Source organism: Rana temporaria, chromosome 11, assembly GCF_905171775.1.
Source record: "Rana temporaria chromosome 11, aRanTem1.1, whole genome shotgun sequence".
Classification (NCBI taxonomy): Eukaryota; Metazoa; Chordata; class Amphibia; order Anura; family Ranidae; genus Rana; species Rana temporaria.
In genome coordinates, this window is record NC_053499.1 from 109,970,454 (window position 1) to 109,995,981 (window position 25,528).

General features: G+C 45.3%; 1 protein-coding gene across 1 annotated transcript in view; it reads left to right on the forward strand.

The window, feature by feature from the left end:
- The window catches only part of PACS1 (phosphofurin acidic cluster sorting protein 1), a 288,112-nt gene that overhangs the window by 86,940 nt on the left and 175,644 nt on the right, over nucleotides 1-25,528 (forward strand). The window contains exons 7-11 of the mRNA XM_040328826.1: nucleotides 2,779-2,859; nucleotides 3,218-3,277; nucleotides 4,893-5,047; nucleotides 5,156-5,249; nucleotides 5,453-5,515. Coding sequence (XP_040184760.1) covers nucleotides 2,779-2,859; nucleotides 3,218-3,277; nucleotides 4,893-5,047; nucleotides 5,156-5,249; nucleotides 5,453-5,515 — 453 coding nt within the window. The remainder of the gene's footprint in view (nucleotides 1-2,778; nucleotides 2,860-3,217; nucleotides 3,278-4,892; nucleotides 5,048-5,155; nucleotides 5,250-5,452; nucleotides 5,516-25,528) is intronic.

Here is a 25,528-nt window from a genome sequence, read left to right on the forward strand (position 1 = left end):
TATTTGACCAGCGGTCTTTCAAATGCAATTTTTTTGGGGAAAAATGCACTTTAATGAATAAAAAATAAAAATAAAAAACGAAACGGTAAAGTTAGCCCAATTTTTTTTTTTTGTTTTAATGTGAAAGATTATGTTACGCCGCGAGAATCGTGAGAGAATTGTGATCTATCTTGTAAGCAAAAAAAATTGTGATTCTCATTTTAGCCAGAATTGTGCAGCTCTACTTATCAGTGAGCACTTAGATTTGTTTTGTCACACCATTTACACTCCTGGGGAAATCGATTTGGAGGTCCTGGACCCTGCCTGGACGATTTACCCATATGGGACATGTGTATTTAACCATCTGTTAGCTCAGTGAGGTAAGCAAAGCTAGTGCTCTGCAGGTGAAGGGTTTTATCACCATTGCATCTGGATTTGTGGTCTGTCACATGGAATTTTTCAGTGGTTGCTGGGACTGTTGGTCCACCACCTACTCTTTCTGGACTATTCTTGGATTTTATAGGGCTTTTTATTGCAATAAGTTTTATATGCGCTGCACTTCTTTTTATACTATACAGTACTTCTTTAACTTACATGAGTAAAAATCCCCACTTCTGCTGCTGTTTTATTTTTGAAATTGCAATTTAGCATTAAAACCTTAAGGCCACTTTCACACTGAAGCGGCGGGTTTGAAGCTAGTTTTAGTGGTGCTTTACTGCTGTTTTAGCAGCATGCTTTTAACTCCTCAGAAGGGGGTAAAAAGGGGTTAAAATCGCCCGCTTAGCACTGCTTTCAAAGCTCTGTCCATTCATTTTAATGGGTATACACCACTCCTGCACCACCCCCAAAGATTCTGCTTGCAGGAATTTTTTTTCCTATCCTGCAAGCGCACCGCCCCAGTGTGAAAGCACTCGGCATTTCACACTGGAAAAAGGGTGGAGTACAGCGCTCAGGGTGTTTGCACAGACCAATCAATGGGAGGCTGAAAATTAAAATAAATGGATATATAAAAATGAATAAATTAAATAAAAATTAAAATAGCAAACCACAGCGGAGATATATGGTGTAAATGTTTATGAGTCCATACAAGGATCAATCCCAGCAGGGTGCCAGAAAACGCTATAGTTGATGGCAATGACGAACCAGTGTAGATGAAAACAGTAGATCAGGGCAGCTATCCAGGAGCGAAGCCAGTTCAATATATGCAAGAGAAAAACAAAAGAGAAGAGCGCCTCTGAGTATACTGTGTTTTAATTATAAATCATATAAATATCCAGCACTTACATCATAGTATTATGCTGCAGTCATGGGAGCTGGTGTGCGTCTGTTGCTGACAGCCAGTAAGGCATGAGAACTCGGCGGCCGGAGGGAGCCGGGGAGAAACGGCTAAGTCCTTGTTGTTGTACCTGTCACCTGTTAGACCAATAAGTATATAAAGAAATTACTAAGCACTGTGTAGCCAATCCCATGAATAAGTGATTTGTCACGAAACATGTCGGGGCGTGGCTACACGGGAGAGTATCTGAACCTACGTGATTGATCCATGTGTATGGTGCAATTTTATTACCGGCAAGTTAGAGAGGAAGTTTTCTCCCAATCGAGGATTTACAGTGCTGTGCGGTGGAGTGGTGAGATAATTCCAGGCTGATCGTAGGTCCGCCGTGACCAGTGTTCAACCAGTCTAAGGATATTGAAGAAGTTTGCTGTGCTGTGTTGTGATTCACTGCTTTAACCAAAGCTTTTTTTGTGAGTGTAACGGTTGCAGACTGTGTGCTGTGTTTTATTAAACTGACTATTCGGTATTACACTATTGTGCACTTTTCTTTATCACTTATGTGGAGTATCTGAATCACTTTATTGGAAGTGGAATCCTTTGAAACATATTTGAAAGATCCTGATCTATGCTTTGCTTCTTTGTGAGGCATATTGTTCTGGCGAGTGGCCAATTTGATGGGTGAAGGAATCACTGAACACATTTGGTGTGGTGGAAGACTCTGAAGATTGCAAAGATCTCTTATCACTTATGAACTTTTTTGCTTTATCACTATTATTTAGGTTCACGGGTTCATTAATTAGCTTATTTGATTTTCAATTTCATTTTTGAGTTTTTTTTTCACTTAGTCATATGTTTATGCTGTTTGTGCAATTAAGACATTTATTCACTGTAGCGCTGCTCAATATTTTTGACACTGAATTCGTTTTGGAGCCACTATATTTGTGCACATTCATTTTATTTAAAGCGGCAGCTAGGAGATTTTGAATTATGCTTTTCCAATTAGCGCAATGGTGGGAAGTCAGGAGGGCGCTTTATATTTTGATCACCAGTCAGTTTATCTTGGAGGTGTGTTTGGGGTCATTATGTTGGAATACTGTTGTCACATAAAAATATATAGTAAAATATTTACAAAAATATGAGGGGTGTACTCACTTTTGTGAGATACTGTATATTAACCTTCTTCTTTAACTTTAGTAGTTTAAGACAGGTGACCGCATTTACATCCTTGGCAGGTTAATCATTCAGTGCACAGTATATGTATTTTAAATGTGCATTTAGTTCTTCATCCTTTATTTTCCCTAGGTACTGTCATCAGTATTGTCTCAGGAATCTTTGCAATATACAGGCAAAGGATCTGCTTCATGGGTCTTCAGCTAGTCCTTGAGAGCGGACTTATGATTTAGCCAACTTTGATATTTTTGTAATAAATCCCATGTATAAAGTATGTGTGTGTGTGTGTGTGTGTGTGTGTGTGTGTGTGTGTGTTTTTGTTTTTTATTTTTATAAATTTGTTTGTGTCTTAGGACTTTTTTTATGAAGATGACGATGTCCGGAAGGTGAAGAAATCACGAAGGAAAATCCAAGCCTCGTCAGCCATAACTAGAGTGAGCTTTTTGTCTATTCTGAGCCGTTTTTCTCTTTTGCCTAGTTTACTAGGTTCAGTGTTGTTAACTTGCAGCAAGATCCTTAATCTCAAAGCTGATTACCCAAACTTCATATCCTGTTTGTAAAGACCACATGTAGTTGCTTGAGCTTAGGCAACTGTGTGTTCAACTGAATGATGATTTTGATATCCTACAATATTGCTTGTGCCCCAATATTGCTTATGCTTCATATTATAAGGTTTAGTATATGTCATTTTGAAAACCTTCAGACATTTCAGAAAATCACATAACAAAATATTGCTCTGTGTGTGTTTTTTTTATTTTTTTTAACTTTTTTACAATTCTTTTTCAATTACAGCAGCCAAACATAAAGCAGAAGCTTAAGTCCCTCTTAAACAGGTTCAAAGTTTCAGAAGAGGTAAGGAAGGAATGCATTATAAAGAATTGTTGGCAAATCCTTTGGGATATTTTTTTTTATTTTCAGAGAATTGGCTGGAGGTAAGCATTGCTAAATAAAGTAAAGTCATTGATGCCATAAAGACCTGTAGTTTATGATATTAATCTTTATGGTTTACCTAATTATTCAACATTTTTGTTGTTCTCTTTATGTTCATCTCTTAAATTTGAGTCACCCTAATGTTTTCATCACTCTGTCCTCATGCATAGTCCTTACCTTCACGTTTCTGTATGTTGCATGGTGGTTAGCATTTTTGTCTTGTCGTTTCCTAGGTATATGTAACGGGATTCTTAGATTGTAAGACTGACCTAAATATTTTTAATGCAGTATTCTCTCCATGGCTTTTTTTTACTTTTGTCTTTTTATTGGGATTTGCCAGTTATTCAAAATAAATGGTGATCGCATAATGCACAGTTACAAAACATTTTGGTGTGCCCATGGGTAGCCTGTCCCTATTCACTAAACACTCTAATATAGTTCATATTGTTTAGCTGTTGTTGCAAGTGCGGAAAGGTAACCTAGTTGAAGATCGCTTATGAGTTACGTTAATGACAATTTTACACATATCAATTTGCTATGTATAATAGTAATGTGAAAGCGATGTAACCTGAGAATAGGGCTAAAAGAGCAGTAAACAAAGAAAGTTTAACAACCAATATTAAAAAAATAAAAAAATAAAAATAAATTAACCAGTCCCACCGTTCTTTGTTAAAGGCCCTATTTATGGCTTGCTTGCAAAACTGAAGCATGAGGATTGGAGATTTGGCTATACAGAGGCTGGCTTAATGTTCTTCTTAGCCAGTTTACAAACTTTCTGAAGGCAGATGACTTAAATTGACTGCATTTCCATGTCCCTCATACATGTAGAAAAAAATGTTTTTGTACGAAGACTCTCATGATGATAGCAGCAGAGATAATTAGGGGACACTACTTTACTTTACAGCTCATTGTTATTTATTGAAACATATTTTGTTATTTTTGCTGTTGTCAGAATGTCTCGTCCTTAAAGGATAAGTCCAGTCTGAGCTTTTTATGTTAAGCTTCTCCTATGGGTCACAGGAGTGCATCTTGTTTTACACTCCTGTGACCCATTATCAGCAGAGAGCAGTCTGAAATCCGCTCTCTGCTGACATCCCTGCCATCAGTCGAGGCAACGCATCATCCCGACTTCCAAGTCTGGATTTGCCAGCTGCCTTGATTGGTGGCAGTCTCAGCGAGCCTCTTGAGATGGCCGCTCTCTGCCCCTCCACAGCTCAGCTCTCCAATGAGCGTGGAGAAGTAGAGCAGAAGCGATGCTGACTGACCCGCTCTGCTCAAGGGGAGGAAGAACCGAGCCATCAGCGACGCTTGGTGGCTCGGTTCTCATTGCAGAGACGTCGGGAGACAGCTGCAGCATCGGTCTGATGCTGCATCCACCAAGGTAAGTATGACTAGCAAAAAAACAAACAAACCCATACTTCTTTTTTAAATGCATTTGGTTTTTTGAATATATTATAGAGCTGTGTAATGAGAAAGCAAGGTGGAGGCTTTGTTATGCTAAATTTGCATTTTTTTTTCCCATAAATTTATTTTCAAGGTTGGGTTTGGTTTGGATCATGTATCTCGTGATGAGATTAGGGAAGAAGATCTTGATGATTTATATGATAGCCTGGAGATGTTTAACCCAAGTGACAGTTGTCCAGAGTTAGAAGAAAGTGAGAGTGTCCTCAGCACCCCGAAACCAAAACTGAGGTACATGTTTTTCTCTTTGCATTCACCTTTTTATTTGTTTATTTTTATCTCCATTGTGCTGACTTTGGGCAGGTCACTTTTATATGTATCGTCTGTTTAATTATTTAGACCATTCTTTGAGGGGGTTTCGCAGTCCAGTTCCCAGACTGAAATTGGAAGTCTAAACAGTAAAGGAAGCCAAGGAAGAGACATCAACAGTCCAGTGAGTACTATTAATGAGAGAATGTGAAGGAGTGGAAGAAATGTTTGTGAGGCTTTACAAAACTAAAATGTAAAAAGTGCAGAGTAATAAAAAAAGTATCTAAAGCTAATTTAATTTCCACACTCAAATTAAGCTTAGGTTCAAATATTAGGCACCCATAGTAATAATTTTTTATATATTATTTTTGCACATCTGTGTTCCAGGGGGACCTTTCAGTTGAAGTAAAAATGACTCGTCGGGAAGAGTCAATGGATACCGAAAGTCAGGTAAAGTTGGGCGTACATTATTATTAATATATCCGGTGCTGGTTTTCATGCTGGCACTTCATTTTTATACATTTTCTAGGTACTTTAATCCCTTCCCTTCTGAGTCATTGTAAAATGACGTAGACAGGAACCCTCCCTCCCTCCGGGTGGACGTCATGATGTCCTGGGCTTCCCGGGCGGTTAGGGTGCGCGTGCCCGGCGGCCACGATGTCCGCCAGGCACCCACAATTGCCCACAATCAGGGCAGAACCATGGATGTGTGTGTGTGTAAACACACAGATCCATGTCCTGTCAGAGCAGAGGAGACCGATGTGTGTTGCCAGTACAGAGCAACACACATCGGTCTCCTCCCCTTGTGAGTCCCCTCCCCCTTCAGTTAGAATCGCTCACTAGTGAACGTATTAACCCCTTGATCGCCCCCTAGTGTTAACCCCTTCCCTGCCAGTTACAATTACACAGTAAGCAGTGCAGTTTTATAGCACTAATCTCTGTATAAATGTAAATGGTTCCAAAAACGTGTCAAGTGTCTGATGTGTCCGTCGCAATGTCACGGTCACAATAAAAATGACAGATCGCCGCCATTACTAGTAAAAAAAAAAAAGCCATATATGTAACCCTTATTTTGTAGATGCTAAAAAAGTTTGTGCAAACCAATCAAACGCTTATTGTGATTTTTTCTTTTTTTTTTTCTAATTGTGATATTTATCAAATCAAAAAGTAAAAAATATTGTGTTTTTTTTTTTTTTTTTTTTTCAAAATTGTCGCCCTTCTTTTTATTAAAAAAAAAAAAAAACACAGGTGATCAAATACCACCAAAAGAAAGCTCTGTTTGTGGGGAACATTGATTTGGGTACAGTGTTGCTTGACCGCGCAATTGTCATTCAAAGTGCGACAGTGCTGAAAAGTAAAAATTGGTCTGGGCAGGAAGGGGATGAAAATGCCCTGTATTGAAGCGGTTAAAGCATGCTCACATTGGGAACATTTTTATGCATTCTTTATAATGGTTTTGCAAGGGATCCATTAGTTGCAAAATTAAAGCCAATCTGTTGCTATTTTAAGAATACAATATAAACCCTGCCTGCAAAGAAAGTTAATGGATACTCACCTGCTCCACTGCCTGCTCTGCTGCTATTTATGTTTGCTAAAAAATGTTTAGCGTCTGACACATTTTTGGGTTTGTCAAATACTATCCAATAAGCGAAAGTTCCACTTTAGGGTGGAGCTCCGCTTTAAGGATGCCAGTACACTATAGGCTTTAATCCCATCCTAACAAGTATGCTTGGTTTAGTTTAGCATCCTGAAGCGTTTTTCTTTAACTCTGCTGAATCAATATTTTTCTTATAAGGTTTTTTTCGAACAAGTAGCTGGTGGTTGATTCAGGTTGGATATATGAAGTCCTGAAATCTCTTCAGTCAGCTAGCAAGTGCAGGTCTTCCCTATTCACTGAAATATTGTGTCTCTGATAGTTCTGTGTACCCTGCAGTGACCTGTCTGGTCATTGCTTACATCTTTAGAGCATGCGGTCTCCTTTATTCTTACTTCAGGTGTTTTGAAAACTTTATGGCAATTGTATGTATGAGTGTGTCCTAATGGGGTGCTGGTCCCTAAGGAGGGGTTCCCAGTTTGGTGGCTGCCTATTTCTTAATTTACATATACCTTTTACAATAGTATCTGCTATTTTTAGGTTTGTTTTCACACCTTTGTTTGAAATTTTACCTAAGGGCACTTGCATTTACTGCAAGGCCCTGCTTTGATTGTTGCTCAGAGGTAAAGGAGGTTTGAAGCTTGTCTTTGAAGTCTGACATGCAGTGTTCCAGCTCGAAGAGCCTTTTGGCATGATCGCCCCAGCTCCTTCCTGAGCTGTGTTATCCCTGCAGCAATTGCTTTGTCCAGTGCTGCTGTTATATTGGGGGACAGGAGATCTGCAAAAGCTTGTGCCAGCCCAGCATACTGATCTTTGGGCAGGAGAGGGGTTGAGGCTGTGAGTTGTACAGGATCAGCGTTGGGCGCTGGCATGTCTGAGGTGTCCGATCCGTCCACCATGTTGGATGTGTGGGGGGTGGGCGGGTTGAGACAACTCCAGTCAGATGGCTGCAGGAGCGCCAGTGGAGCTGTGGATTATAATTCTCTCCATCCACGTGATCTTGGGGCTAGTGTGGGGAGTGGTGAGAGCCGTCCACAGGCACGAGACGCAGGATTTAGAGGCAGGTTGTTCCTGGAGCTGCCGTTCCTCGCTCCCTCACATGTGGCGCCGGAACCATGAGATTTTTTATTATTATTAAGCTGTGGTCCCTCAATGGACTCAAAGAAAGGGATTTGGTAGTGACCACAAAAATGAATTCTATTTTTCTGCATAGACAGATATCTAACAATACAGGCGATCCCCTACTTACAAACATTCGACCTACAGATGACTCCTTCTTACAAACGGAGGGAGACAACAGGAAGTAAGAGGAAATCTACCCTTGGGAAGGGAAATTCTCTCCTATAAGAGTTATTATGGGAAAAGGTGTCTCCACTGGTGCTTTATCATCAGTCCATGTTTCCCTAACAACCCAAAATTTTCGAAGTTCAGAAGATTTCACCTCACTTTCTGTCCCTATGAAAATTGAACAGGGGCTCAGACAGCAAAACAAATGTTACAGGGGTGATAACCCTTCCCTATGCTATCCAAAAAGCTTAAAATAGATTTTTTTGGCTGGAGCTATGTACCTGTTCCGACTTAAAAATTCAACTTAAGAACAGACCTACAGTCCCTATCTTGTTTGTAACCCGGGGGCTGCCTGTATGAGCTAATATTGAAACAAATGTGAAAATAGTAAGGAACAACATAGTAACTAGCAAATGTATACAGTGCAGGAATGTAGACTATGTAATGTACAGCATAACTTACAGGTGTTGGATGTATGCAACGTAGTGCCTCTTTAATGTCTTGGCTAACAGTAACCACACCTAAAACCAAAGAAATAGATTCATGATTTGTTATATTGATAACACGATTAAACAAAATTCTCTATGTATGGAATGTGAAATGTTATCCATTTCATAGGCCCTGTTCAACATTCTTGTTACCACTTGACCTGTATAAGGGCCTGTGTTGATGGACTTTTGTTCACATCAGAACTAGGGATGAGCCGAACATCCCCCCCCAACCCCCACTGTTCAGTTCGCACCAGAACCTGCAAACAGACCAAAAGTTTGTGTGAGCTTTAGAACCCCGTTAAAGTGTACGGGACGCGAACATTTGAAATCTAAAGTGCTAATTTTAAAGGCTAATATGCAAGTTATTGTCCTAATAAGTGTTGGGAACCTGGGTCCTGCCCCAGGGGACATGTATCAATGCAAAAAAAGTTTTAGAAACTGCTGTTTTTTTGGGAGCAGTGATTTTAATAATGCTTAAAGTGAAACAATAAAAGTAAAATTTTGTACCGGGGGGGGGGGGGTGTGTATAGTATGCCTGTGAAGTAGTGCTTGTTTCCCATGCTTAGAACTGTCCCTGCACAAAGTGTCATTCCTGAAGGTAAAAAAGGTAATTTAAAATCACTCGCGACTATAATGAATTGTCTGCTCCCGGCAATACAGAGAAAAGTCATTCATTAAAAAAAAAAAAAAAAAAAAGCGGCCCTTCAGGTCTGGTATGGATATTAAGGGGAACCCTGCATCAAATAAAAAAAAAAGAGAGCGCCCCACCCTCCTGAACTGTACCAGGCCACATGCCCTCAACATTGGGAGGATGCTTTGGGGGTCTGAGTCCCCTCAAAGCACCATGTCCCCATGTTGATGGGGACAAGGGCCTCATCCCCACAACCATTGCCTGGTGTTTGTGGGCGGGGGGCTTATCGGAATCTGGAAGACCCCTTTAACAGGGGACCCCCAGATCCCGCCCCCCTATGTGAATTGGTAATAGGGTACATACCTCTACCATTTCACAAAGAAAGTGTAAAGAATTGTAAAAAAAACACACACACCGTGGAGAAAGTCCTTTATTAAAAAAAATTAAATAAATCCAGTGGTGGTAATCCACTCTCGGTCTCCGCTCCAACACTGTCGGTATCCTGCGACGGGTGATCTCCTCTCCGCCCGGGGTCCAGCGATGAGAAGATCTCCTCTTCATCCAGGTCCGGGATCCAGCGATGAGATGTCCATCCAGCGCACGCAACGCCTGTCTCCACTGGAGAATGTCGCGGCTTCAGCTAGTGACAGCTCTTATGTAGGTGAGGGCAGGGCCACCTGTCACTTGACCCTCTGACGCAAGGGAAAGCCCAGGCTTCCCCAGTGACGTGTGGGTGACCCTGCCTCCCTCTGATGTAACGAGGGGGCGGGGCCACAGGTCGCGTCACTAGGGAAGCCTGGGCTCTCACTTGCGTCAGGGGGGGGAGGGGGTCACGTGACGGTTGGCCCTGCCCTCACCTAAATAAAAGCTGTCACTGGCTGAAGCTGCGTCATTCGCCGGGCTGTCTCCGGTGGAGACAGACGATGCGTGCGCTGGATGGACATCTCATCGCTGGATCCCGGACCTGGATGAAGAGGAGATCTTCTCAACCCTGGACCCCAGCGGAGAGGACGTCACCCGTAGCAGGATACTGACAGCATTGGAGCAGAGACCGATAGTGAATTCCCACCGCTGGTTTGATTTTTTTTTTTTTAATAATGGACTTTCTCCACTGTGTGTGTGATGTTTTTTTTTTCTTTTTTCCTACAATTCTTTACACTTTCTTAGTGAAATGGTAGAGGTACAATGTACCCCATTAGCAATTCACATAGGGGGGGGGTCCGGGATCTGGGGGTTCCCTTTGTTAAAGGGTACTTCCAGATTCCGAGAAGCCCCCCGCCCGCAGACCCCCACAACCACCAGGCAAGGGTTGTGGGGATGAGGCCCTTGTCCCCATCAACATGGGGACATGGTGCTTTGAGGGGTCACAGACCACTGAAGGGTCTGGAATGGATATTTGGGGGGAGCTATATATATATATATATATATATATATATATATATATATATATATATATATATATATATATATATATATATATATATATATATATATATATATATATATATATATATATATATATATATTTTTTTTTTTATTTGACGTGGGGTTCTCCTTAATATCCATATCGGACCTGAAGGGCCTGGTAATTGAATTTGGGAGGACCCCTATGCTTTTTTTTAATGAATGAATTTCTCTGAATTGCCGGGAGTCGACAATTCATTATAGCTGCGAGTGATTTCCTTCAGAAATGACACTTTGTGCAGGGACAGTTCTAAGCACGGGAAACAGGCGATACTTCACAGGCATACTATACACCCCCCAGGTAAGAAAATTAAAGGAATATTTCACTTTTATTGTTTCACTTTAGGCATTATTAAAATCGCTGCTCCCGAACAAACGGGCGTTCCCCTCCATATAACCCCTCCCATCAGGGGAGTTCCTCAGTTTTTTCGCCAGTGTCTTTAAGAGGTGTTGGACAAGCGAGGATGTGCTAGGGATGGTTCTGCTAAGAGACCCTCTGAGGGTGAAGGAGCTATGCTTTAGGGATCCATCCAAGACGCTAAGAATTACGCTGAATCTGGATGGGATCAGGGCCTCATGGAGGAGGCGTCGGCTGTAATGTCTCTCTTCGGAGGACTGGGGTCCAGCACTTTCGCTACAGCAGCTAAAAGTCCTGGTCAGAGTTTTTTACAAGGCCGTCTGAATTTTTTTTTCAGTAGAAATAACCTTCGGCGGGAATAAGGTAAGAGAAGAGGAATCCTGAGAACAAGCTTGAGGATCTTTTTCAAAACGGTGAGTTTGGTGTCTTCTCCGTTTTGGCCACTAGAGGGAGTTAAAGAGCTGAGTTTACTCGCCTCACTCTGCCACGATGTCAGATCCACTGGATGAGCACATTTCTTCCGCTGCAAAGCTCTGCATCAGCATGGCCACAGCTCCCCCCCCCCCCCCCCAGAGCGCTGAATATCCCAAGAGGGCATAAGTAAGGCATCAGGGAGAAGCAGAGGGTCGCTCTCTCATTCCTCACTGCCGCCATAATGCCCCAGATGCGTGCGCACGGGGTGGAGCTTTATATATGGGGGCGGAGGAGATCGGAACATGCACAGGCGGGCGCGCGCAGGCACATGGATTCAAAGATGACGCTCAAACAGGAGCCCTCAAAAGCACATATAGGCTGCCAGCTCTTCCCTAGGGGACACAAGCAGCAACAGCAGGCAGCAGCAGCGACAGCAGAGGAAGGGGGCACGTAAGCTCTATGTGGTTGGTAGGGCACTACCAAGAGAGACACCCACTCCATAGCATGAAACTGTGTGTTTAAGTTGCATACTTTATGTAAATTGCTAAATTGAGCACAGTAGTATATGCTTATTCGTACCTTGGCTTGTTAATATGTCTTCCCTTAGAAGGAATTCAGGGACTAAAAGAGACAAGAGCACTGCCACCTGAAACAGGAGGCTCTAGCCGTACCTGCTCGGTACCTTCCTCCCCTGTAAATCTTGATTTACCAATACAGGAGGAACCATTGCCACCATCGGGCGTAGCTACTTCTCCAGTGGTGCCTGGGCCTGCATATGTCACTGAGGACACTTTTATCGCAGCCATGGAAAAACTGGAGGGAAAGATCGCTACGGTAATCGCAAAGTCCTCGCAAAAGGACAAACAGCGAAGCAGAGCTCCTTCAAGGGTGTTGGATCCCCCTTTCAGAAAAATCTGAAGAGGAGAAGAAAGAGGATGAGATAACACCTACAGAGGACAGGGATGAGGAGTCGGACGGATCAGGAAATTCAGAGGAACCCTTTTCTGCTTCCCAAATGCTAAGGTCACAGGTGCAATGTTATGTTGAAATTGTGTACTACGTTCAAGTTGCCCCCTTTGGAGTTAACTGAATAACGTGTCTCCTCCCTGGGCTCATTTAAAATCCCTGCAGGGTGCAGGCTCTTTTCTAGTCCATCCTTTGTTAACTAGTTAAGCCCCGAGCCTGTTTTTCAGATTCAGTGTTTACGAGACTAAAATATTTTTTTTTGGTATAAAATTACTTAAAACCCCCAAACATTATATATATTTTTTTCTAACACCCTAGAGAATAAAATGGCAGTCATTGCAATACTTTTTGTCACACCGTATTTGCGCAGTGGTCTTACAAGCGCACTTTTTTTGGAAAAAATTCACTTTTTTAAATTAAAAAATAAGACCGCAATAAATTTGGCCCAATTTTTTTACATATTGTGAAAGATAATATTACGCAGAGTGAAATTATACCCAACATGTCGCGCTTAAAAATCTCGATAGGCGACGTTTAAAAAATTCTACAGGTTGCATTTTTTGAGTTACAGAGTAGGTCTAGGGCTAGAATTATTGCTCTCGCTCTAACAATCGCGGCGATACCTCACTTGTGTGGTTTGAACACCGTTTTCATATGCGGGCGATACTCGCGTATGCGTTCGCTTCTGCACGCGGCGCTTTAACCACTTGGTAACCGCCCCATAGACAATATACGTCTACAGGGCGGGTGGTTAACTCTAGGAGGGCGTCAATGTACGTCCTCCCAGAGTCTCTCTCCCGCGCGTCCCCTGGGACGCGCACACGGCAACATCCATGACCGCCGGGTCCAGAGGACCCGGCCGATCACGAATCGCGGTAAATGGCCGCTCATAGCGGCCGTTTACCACGTGATCGCTCCGTCCAATGACGGAGCGATCACATGTAAACAAACCGGCGTCTTTTGATGACGCCGGTTCCTCCCTCCTCTCTCTGTACCGAGCGGTACAGTGTGAGAGGGGGGAGCGCGGGTGTCAGCAGCGCTGTGGATGGATCTGTGACTATTGCAGTCACAGATCCATCCATCCCTGCTCAGCCATCCCTGAAACCCCCTGCAATACTGTGCATTACCCCCTACAATACTCTGCAATACCCCCCCTACCATACTCTGCAATACCCCCCCTGCGCAATACTCTGCATACCCCCGGCAATACTCTGCATACCCCCCTGCGCAATACTCTGCATACCCCCCTGCGCAATACTCTGCATACCCCCCTGCGCAATACTCTGCATACCCCCCTGCGCAATACTCTGCATACCCCCCTGCGCAATACTCTGCATACCCCCCCCTGCGAAATACTCTGCATTACTCCCCTGCGCAATACTCTGCATTACTCCCCTGCGCAATACTCTGCATTACTCCCCTGCGCAATACTCTGCATTACTCCCCGGCAATACTCTGCATTACTCCCCGGCAATACTCTGCATTACTCCCCGGCAATACTCTGCATTACCCCTGCACAATTACTCTGCGCAATTACTCTGCAATACCCCCCGCACCAATACTCTGCAATACCCCCGCACCAATACTCTGCAATACCCCAGCACCAATACTCTGCAATACCCCCGCACCAATACTCTGCAATACCCCGGCTAATACTCTGCAGTACCCAGAAAATACTCTGGGAAAAAAAATGCGTTTTAACCACTTCCCGCCCACCGGCCGTCATGACGTCCTTGACTTTGTGCAGGGATATCTGAATGATGCCTGCAGCTACAGGCATCATTCAGATATCATTTTTTTCAGCCGGCGATTCCCTACACCATAAGAACAATCATGTCGGCTGTTCCACCTCTTGATTGTTCTTACGGGAGGCGAAAGGGGACGTCTCCCCTCCCTTCTCCCTCCGGTGCCTCTTCTGACTCACTGCTACGATCGAAACCAGGATCGTTTTATATTTTTTTATTTTTTTTCAGGCTTCCCAGCCTAGAGGTGAGATGTGGGGTCTTATTGACCCCACATCTCACTGTAAAGAGGACCTGTCATGCTATATTCCTATTACAAGGGATGTTTACATTCCTTGTAATAGGAATAAAAGTGATCAAAACATTTATTTTTGGGGAAAAACGTATCAAACTAAAATAAATAAAGTGAAATGAACAATAAAAATATATTTTTTTTTTTAAAGCGCCCCTGTTCCTGCGTGCTCGTATACAGAAGCGACCGCACACGTAAGTCCCGCCCACATATGAAAACGGTGTTCAAACCACACATGTGAGGTATCGCTGCAAACGTTGGAGCAAGAGCAATACTTTTGGCCCTAGAGCTCTTCTCCAACTAAAAAGATGTAACCAGTAAAAATATTTAAAGCGTCGCCTATGGGGATTTTTAAGTAGCGAAGTTTGGCGCCATTCCACAAGCGTGTGCAATTTTGAAGGGTGACATGTTGGGTATCTATTGACTCGGCGTAACTTCATCTTTCATATTATGCAAAAACATTGGGCTAACTTTAATGTTTTTTTTTTTTTAAAAGCACAAAACCGTTTTATTTCCAAAAAAACACATTCGAGCAATTGCTGCGAAAATAACGTGCGCGATAAAAAGTTGCAACGACCGCCATTGTATTCTCTAGGGTTTTTGCTAAAAAAGCATATATAATGTTTTGGGGTTCTATGTAATTTTCTAGCAAATAAATGATGATTTTTCCATGTAGGAGAGGAATGTCAGAATTGGTCTGGGTGTTCCAGAACGCCTGATGGTGCTCCCTGCATGTCGGGCCTCTGTATGTGGCCACGCTGTGTAAAAGTCTCACACATTTGGTATCGGCATACTCGGGAGGAATAGCAGAATGTGTTTTGGGGTGTAATTAGTGTTATGCATATGCTGTGTGTGAGAAATAACCGGCGAATATGAACATTTTGTGAAAAAAAAAAAAAAAATCTTGATTTTGCAAAGAATTGTGGGAAAAAATTACAACTTCTAAAAACTCACCATGCCTCTTTCTAAATACCTTGGAATGTCTTCTTTCCAAAAAGGGGTCATTTGGGGGGTATTTGTACTTTTCTGGCATGTTAGGGTCTCAAGAAATGAGAGAGGCTGTCAGTACATCAGATGTGATCAAATTGATAAATTTTCAGTAATTGGTACCATAGCTTGTAGACCTTATAACTTTCACCCAGACTAAATAATAACCCAATTTTTTTTTTTTTTTACCAAAGATATGTAGCAGTATACATTTTAGGCCAAATTTATGAAAAAAAAATACTTTTTTGCAAAATGTTATAATAGAAATGAAGAAAAATTCATTTTTTTTACAAAATTTTCTTTCTTTTTTCATTTATAGCGGAAAAAATAAAAACCGCAGAGGTGATCAAATACCACCAAAAGAAAGCTCTATTTGTGGGAAAAAAAGGACAAAAATTTCATTTGGTTACAGTGTTGTATGACTGAGTTATTGTCATTCAAAATGTGAGAGCACCGAAAGCTGAAAATTGGTCTGGTTAGTAAGGGTGTTTAAGTGCCCAGTTGTCAAGTGGTTAAAAAAATTTTTTTTTTGTTTTCGGTTTTATTTTTTATTTATTTTACAATTTTTAACACTGAAATAATAAAAAAAAATTATCACTTTTATTCCTATTACAAGGAATGTAAACATCCCTTGTAATAGAAAAAAGCATGACAGGTCCTCTTAACCTCTTGACCACTGGGCACTTAAACCCCCTTCCTGACCAGACCAATTTTCAGCTTTCGGTGCTCTCACAATTTGAATGACAATTACTCCGTCATACAACATTGTACCCATTTGAAATTTTTGTCCTTTTTTTCACACAAATGGAGCTTTCTTTTGGTGGTATTTGATCACCTCTGGGTTTTTTTATTTTTTTGTTTTTAAAAAAACAAAAAACAAACTTGTTTCTGTCATATTCGCAGGTTATTTCTCACACACAGCATATGCATACCACAAATGACACCCCAAAACACATTCTACTATTCCTCCCGAGTATGGCGATACCCCATGTGTGCAACTTTTACACGGCGTGGCCACATACAGAGGCCCAACATGCAGGGAGCGCCATCAGGCGTTCTGGAACACCCAAGCCAATTCTGACATTTCTCTCCTACATGGAAAAATCAAAATTTATTTGCTAGAAAACTACATAGAACCCCAAAACATTATATATGCGGAGTATTGGGGTATTGCGGAGTATTTGGGTATTGCAGAGTATTGGGGTATTGGGGGTATTGCAGAGTATTGGGGGGTATTGCAGAGTATTTGGGTATTGCAGAGTATCGCGCAGGGTATTGGAGTATTGCGCAGGGTATTGCAGAGTATCGGGGTATTGCAGAGTATCGGGGTATTGCAGAGTATCGGGGTATGGCAGAGTATCGGGGTATGGCAGAGTATCGGGGTATGGCAGAGTATCGGGGTATGGCAGAGTATCGGGGTATGGCAGAGTATCGGGGTATGGCAGAGTATCGGGGTATGGCAGAGTATGGCAGAGTATGGCAGAGTATGGCAGAGTATGGCAGAGTATGGCAGAGTATGGCAGAGTATCGGGGTATGGCAGAGTATCGGGGTATGGCAGAGTATCGGGGTATGGCAGAGTATGCAGAGTATGGGGTATGGCAGAGTATGCAGAGTATGGGGTATGGCAGAGTATGCAGAGTATGGGGTATGGCAGAGTATGGGGTATGGCAGAGTATGGGGTATGGCAGAGTATGGGGTATGGCAGAGTATGCAGAGTATGGGGTATGGCAGAGTATGGGGTATGGCAGAGTATGGGGTATGGCAGAGTATTGCTGAGCTGGGAGGGATGGCTGGATCTGTGACTGCAGTTGTCACAGATCCAGCCACAGCACTGCTGACACCCCGCGCTCCCCCCCTCCTCTCCTCTCCTCTCGCACTGTACCGAACGGTACAGAGAGGAGAGGGAGGAACCGGCGTCATCAAATGACGCCGGTTTGTTTACAAGTGATCGCTCCGTCATTTGACGGAGCGATCACGTGGTAAACAGCCGCGATTCGCGGCAATTTACCGTGATCCGTGATGCGCCGGGTCTTCTAGACCCGGCGAGCACAGACACTTCCGCGAGCGCGCCCCAGGGTAACGCGCAAACGCGGAAGTGCACGAGGACGTCCTGTCACAGTAACTCGACCGCGCTGTAGCAGTATTTTTGCTATAGCGCGGTCGGCAAGTGGTTAAATATGAGATCTGGGGTCAAAAAGACCTCACATCTCATATTTAGGCTTACAGTAGGTGTTTGTGATATTGTGCTTTTAGCACGACAGCGTCGCGCTGATACTCGGCGACAGGGTGCCGAGATCTCGCCGACATCTCACACTCACTGGAATAGTGACAGCACATCCCAGCAAGCGCGTCATAGAAGCGACGGGAGATCCGACTTGGATTCCCGCCAATTCTACACGTGTGCGGCGTTTGTTATGAATCCTGAGGGGGAAGTCCCCGCCGGATTTTAAATAAAAATCCGGCATGGGTCCCCCCTCAGGAGCATACCGGGCCCTTAGGTCTGTTATGGGTTGTAAGGAGAGCCCCACTACGCCGAAAAAAACGGCGTAGGGGGTCCCCCTACAATCCATACCAGACCCGTATCCAAAGCACGCTACCCGGCCAGCCAGGAAGGGAGTGGGGACGAGCGAGCGCCCCCCCCCCCTCCTGAGCCGTACCAGGCTGCATGCCCTCAACATGGGGGGGTTGGGTGCTCTGGGGCAGGGGGGCGCACTGCGGCCCCCCCCACCTCAGAGCACCCTGTCCCCATGTTGATGAGGACAGGGCCCCTTCCCGACAACCCTGGCCGTTGGTTGTCGGGGTATGCGGGCGGGAGGCTTATCGGAATCTGGGAGCCCCCTTTAATAAGGGGGCCCCCAGATACCGGCCCCCCACCCTAAGTGAATGAGTATGGGGTACATCGTACCCCTACCCATTCACCTGCAAGAAAAGTGGTAAAAACACAAATAAACCACACAGTGTATTAAAATATTTTATTTTTCTGCTCCGGAGGCCGCCCCCTGTCTTCTTTATTAGCTCTTTTACCAGGGGGGGCTTCTTCTTTGACGTCTTCGGGTGGGTGGGGGCCGCCGTCTGGTTCTCTTCCACCGCCGGGGGGGGGTGGCTTTTAAAAAAGCCCCCACCCCCCCGGCGGGTTTCCTCCGGCGTCTTCGGCGGGGCTCTTCTTCTTCCGCTATCCCGACGGGTCTTCTCAACTCTCCGGGGTTCTCCTTTTGTCTTCGCCGCTCTCCGTTGTTGACTCGGCGCACCCCGGTTCTTCGTCTCGCTGTCCGGTGTCTTCTTCCGTGATGTACGTCTTCTCCTTCCGTGCTGTGATGAGTTCTTCTTCCGTGCTGTGATGTCATGTTCTTCACTTCTCTTCTTCTCCCGATGTTGCCACGCCGGTCCTCCTCGCTGAAATGACGGATGCGCGCCTTGCATCGGACCTATATAGGCCTCACAGTCCCATCATGCTCTGTACCTACCCATGTGATACCTACCACGTGGGTAGGTATCACATGGGTAGGTACAGAGCATGATGGGACTGTGAGGCCTATATAGGTCCGATGCAAGGCGCGCATCCGTCATTTCAGCGAGGAGGACCGGCGTGGCAACATCGGGAGAAGGAGAGAAGTGAAGAACATGACGTCACAGCACGGAAGAAGAACTCATCACAGCACGGAAGGAGAAGACGTACATCACGGAAGAAGACACCGGACAGCGAGACGAAGAACCGGGGTGCGCCGAGTCAACAACGGAGAGCGGCGAAGACAGAAGGAGAACCCCGGAGAGTTGAGAAGACCCGTCGGGATAGCGGAAGAAGAAGAGCCCCGCCGAAGACGCCGGAGGAAACCCGCCGGGGGGGTGGGGGCTTTTTTAAAAGCCACCCCCCCCGGCGGTGGAAGAGAACCAGACGGCGGCCCCCACCCACCCGAAGACGTCAAAGAAGAAGCCCCCCCTGGTAAAAGAGCTAATAAAGAAGACAGGGGGCGGCCTCCGGAGCAGAAAAATAAAATATTTTAATACACTGTGTGGTTTATTTGTGTTTTTACCACTTTTCTTGCAGGTGAATGGGTAGGGGTACGATGTACCCCATACTCATTCACTTAGGGTGGGGGGCCGGTATCTGGGGGCCCCCTTATTAAAGGGGGCTCCCAGATTCCGATAAGCCTCCCGCCCGCATACCCCGACAACCAACGGCCAGGGTTGTCGGGAAGGGGCCCTGTCCTCATCAACATGGGGACAGGGTGCTCTGAGGTGGGGGGGGCCGCAGTGCGCCCCCCTGCCCCAGAGCACCCAACCCCCCCATGTTGAGGGCATGCAGCCTGGTACGGCTCAGGAGGGGGGGGGGCGCTCGCTCGTCCCCACTCCCTTCCTGGCTGGCCGGGTAGCGTGCTTTGGATACGGGTCTGGTATGGATTGTAGGGGGACCCCCTACGCCGTTTTTTCCGGCGTAGGGGGGCTCTCCTTACAACCCATAACAGACCTAAGGGTCCGGTATGCTCCTGAGGGGGGACCCATGCCGGATTTTTATTTAAAATCCGGCGGGGACTTCCCCTTCAGGATTCATAACAAACGCCGCACACGTGTAGAATTGGCGGGAATCCAAGTCGGATCTCCCGTCGCTTCTATGACGGCTCTGTATCCATCGCGGCAAGCCAGCTCGGCGTTGGCTCCCGCGATGGGGCTCGTAGGTGCTCAATCTCGCTGAGAAAGAGAGCGAGATTGACACAAAATCGGGTTCACCTACTGTAAATGCAAAAAAAAATTAAAAAATTGAAACTAATTTTTTCAATTGTCAAAAAAAAAAAAAAAAAGTTCCTTTAAGACGCTGGGCGGGACTGACGTTTTGACGTCACTTCCGCCCAGCAGAGCTATGGGGATGGGTGAAGGACATTTTTCCCTCACTCGCATCCCCAGTCAGCAGCCGAGCGCACCCGATCGCCTCCGCCGCTACCGCCGGCTACGGTAAGCGGGAGAGCGGCAGGAGGGGGGGCCCTCTCCCGCCACCGATAACTGTGATCTCGAAGCGAATCCGCCGTGGAGACCGCCATTATCGTTGACAGGACCGCCCACTGAAGAGATGAATATCTCGGTTGTGGCAGCAGCTGCTACCGTTACCGAGATATCCATCTTTAAAGTGCCGACGTATAACGACGGTGGGCGGTCGGTAACTAGTTAAAGAAGCTAATCTACGCAGAATGGTTACACCCAGACAAGCATTACTCACCTTCAAAGAAATTTTGATATTCTTTATCCTATGGAGGAAGAGTTTTCTAAGAAGTGGAGCCTGCCTTCGGTAGATGCAGCAATTTTTTGTGTAAATAAGAACCTGACTTGTCCAGTGGATAACATACAGGTGTTTAAAGACCCTTCGGAAAAGAAATTGGAATCTTTATTGAAGTCTTCCTTCCTTCTGGCTGGGTCAGTTGCCCAACCTGCTGTAGCGGCAGTAGTCATGTGTCAGGTCCTTAAGGACCAGGTAAAACAAGGGCTGAAAGAGCTGCCTCCAGAACAAGTCAAACTCTGGGAAAATTTGCCTAAAGCCTTATGTTTTACAGTTGACGCGATGATAGATTTGATTCTGCAAACATCGCGTCTCACATTCCAACTGGTGCATATGCGCAGAATTCTTGGGCTAAAGCATTGGTCTGCAGAGGCACCATGCAAAAAGCTTTTGGCTAGTTTCCCCTTCCATGGCGAATGCCTCTTTGGGGAGGATTTGGAGAAATATATCCAAAAGATATCGAGTGGGAAAACCACTCTATTACCAGAGAAGAAGAAAAACAAAGAGACCTTGTTTTAAACGTTCTCTCTCCCCGCCTCTCGGAAAATCTACCTCTAGCCAGTGGCGATGTCATTTTCAGCCAGCCACAAAAACTAAAGAAAACCAGGCCCAAAAGAACAAGAAGCAGTGGGGTTCAAGAGCTTACAAGCAAAACCTTAAAGCCTCTGCATGAATCGGCGCCCCCACTCGGCCAAGTGGGGGGACGGCTTTGTCAGTTTTCAGCAGCATGGCAGACAGAAATTGAGGACAGATGGGTAGTATCCACAGTATCCCTAGGGTACAAGCTGGAATATCAAGAGATCCCATCTTCTCAGTTCCGAAGCTCAAGGCTTTCCAAGGATCCTTTTAAAAAGAGCGTCCTTCTTCAAAGGATTGGATCACTTGCTATCTCAAAGGGTAATCACAGAAGTACCCTTAAAGGATCTAAGAGCTCTAAATCAATTTCTGAACATTCGCCATTTGGTCGCCACCCTACAAGGCGGAGAATTTGTGGTGTCAATAGACATCAAAGACGCATACTTGCATGTGCCTATCCATCCCGCTCACCAAAGATTTTTAAGGTTTGCGGTAGAACATCGCCACTTTCAGTTTGTGGCTCTACCCTTTTGGTGTGGCTACCACACCTCGGGTATTTACGAAGGTACTAGCCCCTCTGCTGGCAAATCTCAGAGCACAAGGCATAGCAATAACAGCTTATCTAGACGATCTACTGATTATAGATCAATCAGTAGCAAAACTAGATCACGCTGTGCTCACCACTTTAAAGTACCTGGAGCATTTAGGATGGATTGTAAACTTACAAAAATCCTCTCTACAAGCCCAAAGAAGGGTAGAGTACTTGGGCATGATCATAGACACAGCCCAAAGCCGGGTATTCCTACCAGAACCAAAGATCAAGTCACTTAAGGACCTGATCTAAAAAGTCAAGGCAAACAAGAGACCATCTATTCGCCTTTGCATGAGGGTATTGGGGAAGATGGTAGCCTCCTTCGAGGCCGTTCCTCATGCCCAATTTCACTCAAGACTACTTCGGGGCAATATTCTAACTGCCTGGAACAGGAAGATCCAAGCTCTGGATTTACCCATGCGCCTGTTGCAGAAAGGAAGATCCTTCCCCCCAGTCACTTGGAAGGTGGTGTTACGGATGCCAGCCTAATAGGCTGGGGTGCACTATTGCAAGAAGCTTCAACCCAGGGAACCTAGGCCAAGACCGAAAGGAGCCTGCCCATCAACATATTGGAAATTCGGGCAGTATACTTGGCCCTCAAAACCTGGACGAGCAGGTTACAGGGCCACCCATTTCTAATTCAATCCGAGAATGCTACTGCAGTAGCTTACATCAATCACCAAGGAGGCACACGCAGTCGGGGTGCTCAGGAGGTGAATCGGATTTTGACTTGGGCAGAAGAACATATTCCTTGTCTCTCTGAAAGCCATATGCCAGAGATGGGGGATCCCGGATATAGACCTGTTAGCTTCCAGATTCAACAGGAAGTTGGACAACTTTGTGTCCAGGACAAGAGATCCTCTGGCTTACGGATCGAATGCGCTGGTGGTCCCGGGGAATCAGTTCTCACTGATTTATGCATTTCCTCCGATCGCTCTCTTACAAAGGCTACTCTGCAGGATCAAGAAGGAAAGAATTCCTGTAATCTTAGTGGCCCCAAATTGGCCCAGACCACCTTGGTACGCTGAGATCATAAAGATGGCGGTAGGCACACCTTGGAAGCTTCCACTTCGTTGCGACCTGCTGTCGAAGGTCCAGTGTGACCCACATTCTGAGGGAGAGGGATCTCAGGTCCAGTACTTTCTACAATTATTAATGCCAGAAAGCCAGCTTCCAGACTTATTTACTACAGAGTCTGGAAAACATATTTCATGGTGTGAAACCAACAAATGGAATCCTCAAAGATATGACATAAATAGGATTTTTGCCTTTTGCCAGCTAGGAGTGGATATGAAATTAGCCCTTAGTACCATTAAGGGTCAAATATCAGCTCTATCAGTCTTCTTTCAAAGACCGCTGGCATCTCATTCCCTAGTGTGGGCCTTCATTCAGGGGGTACTGTATATCAATCCGCCAGTCAAGTCTCCCTTGTGCCCATGGGATCTGAATCTAGTATTATCAGTGTTTCAGAAACAACCCTTTGAACCCATTCGCCACATTCCGCTGATTCTTTTAAGCAGGAAGTTGGCCTTTTTTTTGCTATCTCTTCGCCTAGAAGAGTATCTGAATTGGCAGCTTTTTCCTTTAAAGAGCCTTTATTTAGTTTGTCATAAAGACAAAATTGTACTACGACCCCTTCCTGCCCTTTTACCTAAGGTGGTGTCGGCTTTTCATTTAAATCAGGACATTGTCCTGCCTTCCTTTTTTCCGGATCCGCAGACAGCGGAGGAAAAATTGTTACACTCTCTAGATCTTGTGAGAGCAGTAAAGGCGTATATGCAGGCAACCGCTCAGATACGTAAAACAAATGTTTTGTTTATTTTGCCAGATGGTCCCAAGAAGGGACAAGCGGTGTCAAGATGCACTATCTCAAGATGGATTCGACAGACAGTTATTCAAGCCTATGGTTTAACCACTTCAGACCCGCGCTATTGACAAAATACGTCAACAGCGCGGTTCTGAGGTGCTAACAGGACGTCTTTGGACGTCATTTCTTTTTCGCCTCCCTGCGCGTCCCCGCAAACGCGCGCATCGGCGAAAAACTGTGTTGGCCGTGTCCCTCGGACACAGCCAATCACAGATCGTGCTGAATGGCCAATCACAGCGGCCATTCAGCACTCAATCTAGCCGTCCAATGAGAGATGATCTCAAATGTAAACAAATGAGATCATCACTCATCACCGGCTTTCTCTCCTCACACACAGACAGCGTGTGAGGAGAGAATCGTTCTAACGGTTTCAGTGAGTTTGCATAGATTGTAAATACACAAAAAAAAAGTGCCCACAGTCCCTGCCAGTGCCACCTTGCCAGTGAAATCACCCAGTGCCACCTGCCAGTGTAAATCACATCAGTGCCCCTGCCATCAGTGCCACCTGCCATCACTGCCATCAGTGCCACCTGCCATCACTGCCACCTGCCCGTGCCACCTGCCAGTGCAATCTGCCATCAGTGCCATCTGCCAGTGCCATGTGCCATCTGCCTGTGCCATCTGCCATCAGTGCCATCTGCCCGTGCCATCTACCATCAGTGCTACCTGCCATTAGTGCTACCTGCCATTAGTGCCATCTGCCCGTGCCATTTGCCGTCAGTGCCACCTGTCAGTGTCATCAGTGCCAACAATGGCTAAAAGATCATTTTCACTCGAGGAGGCGTTTGAAATTATTGCCGACGAGAGCAACGGGGAGCTCTGCGATTCGGATTCCCCTGCAAATTCAGACAACGAATCTGACGTTAACTACGAGCCGGTAGTTAGCAGTGGAGCAGAGACATCCCCGGAGGAGGAAGAAGAGGAGGAAGAAGAGGAGGAGGAGGAGGAAGAGGAAGAAGAGGAGGAGGAGGAGGAGGAGGGTCCCCCCGCCAGACGAAGGCTTATTGCTAAGGAGGCAGTGCCATCCACCAGCACCGCAGTGCCATCCACCAGCACCGCAATACCTCGGCAAGCAAGGTTACGTACCAGTGGGGTGGCACCTCAGTCCCAAAGGGTTAGGTCCCATGCCAGCCTTCCCTATTCCCTTCAGTACCCCTTGTGGCTTCCTCCTAATTCAGGAGAAGCCAACATTCCCCCTTTCACGGCCCAGCCAGGAGTCCAAGTGGACACAGAAAATTTCGCCCCGATTGACTTTTTCAATTTGATTTTTACGGACGACATGCTTGCCTCAATTGTTTCCCAGTCCAATCTGTATGCGGATCAATTCATATCAAGTAACCCCACGTCCTATTATGCCCGTCCCTTCCAGTGGAGACCCGTAACAGTGGAGGAGTTCAAAACATTTTTAAGCCTCGTATTTTGTATGGGACTAAACCATAAATGCCAAGTACGTTCCTATTGGTCAAACCGCCCCATCTACCACATGCCCATCTTTTCCTCAAAAATGCCCAGGTCCAGATATCAAAGTATAATGAGATTCCTCCACTACAGTGACAATACCCAGTGCCCTCCCCGAGATGACCCAAATTTTGACAAACTTTATAAAATTCGGCCACTACTTGACTATTTTTCCCCAATTTTCCCCCAGTTGTTTACCCTGGACCAAAACATATGTGTTGACGAGTCACTTGTAAAGTTTTCTGGCAGGCTCGGCATAAAGCAATTTATTCCCTCCAAAAGGGCCCGCTATGGGGTGAAGCTCTATAAATTATGCGACCGAGCCACCGGATATACGTATGCCTTCAACGTATATGAAGGAAAGGACAGCCAGCTACACCCCCCTAATTGTCCAGACTACATTGGGACCAGCGGGAAATTTGTTTGGGAACTCCTAAACCCACTAATGGAGAAAGGATACCATTTGTATGTGGACAA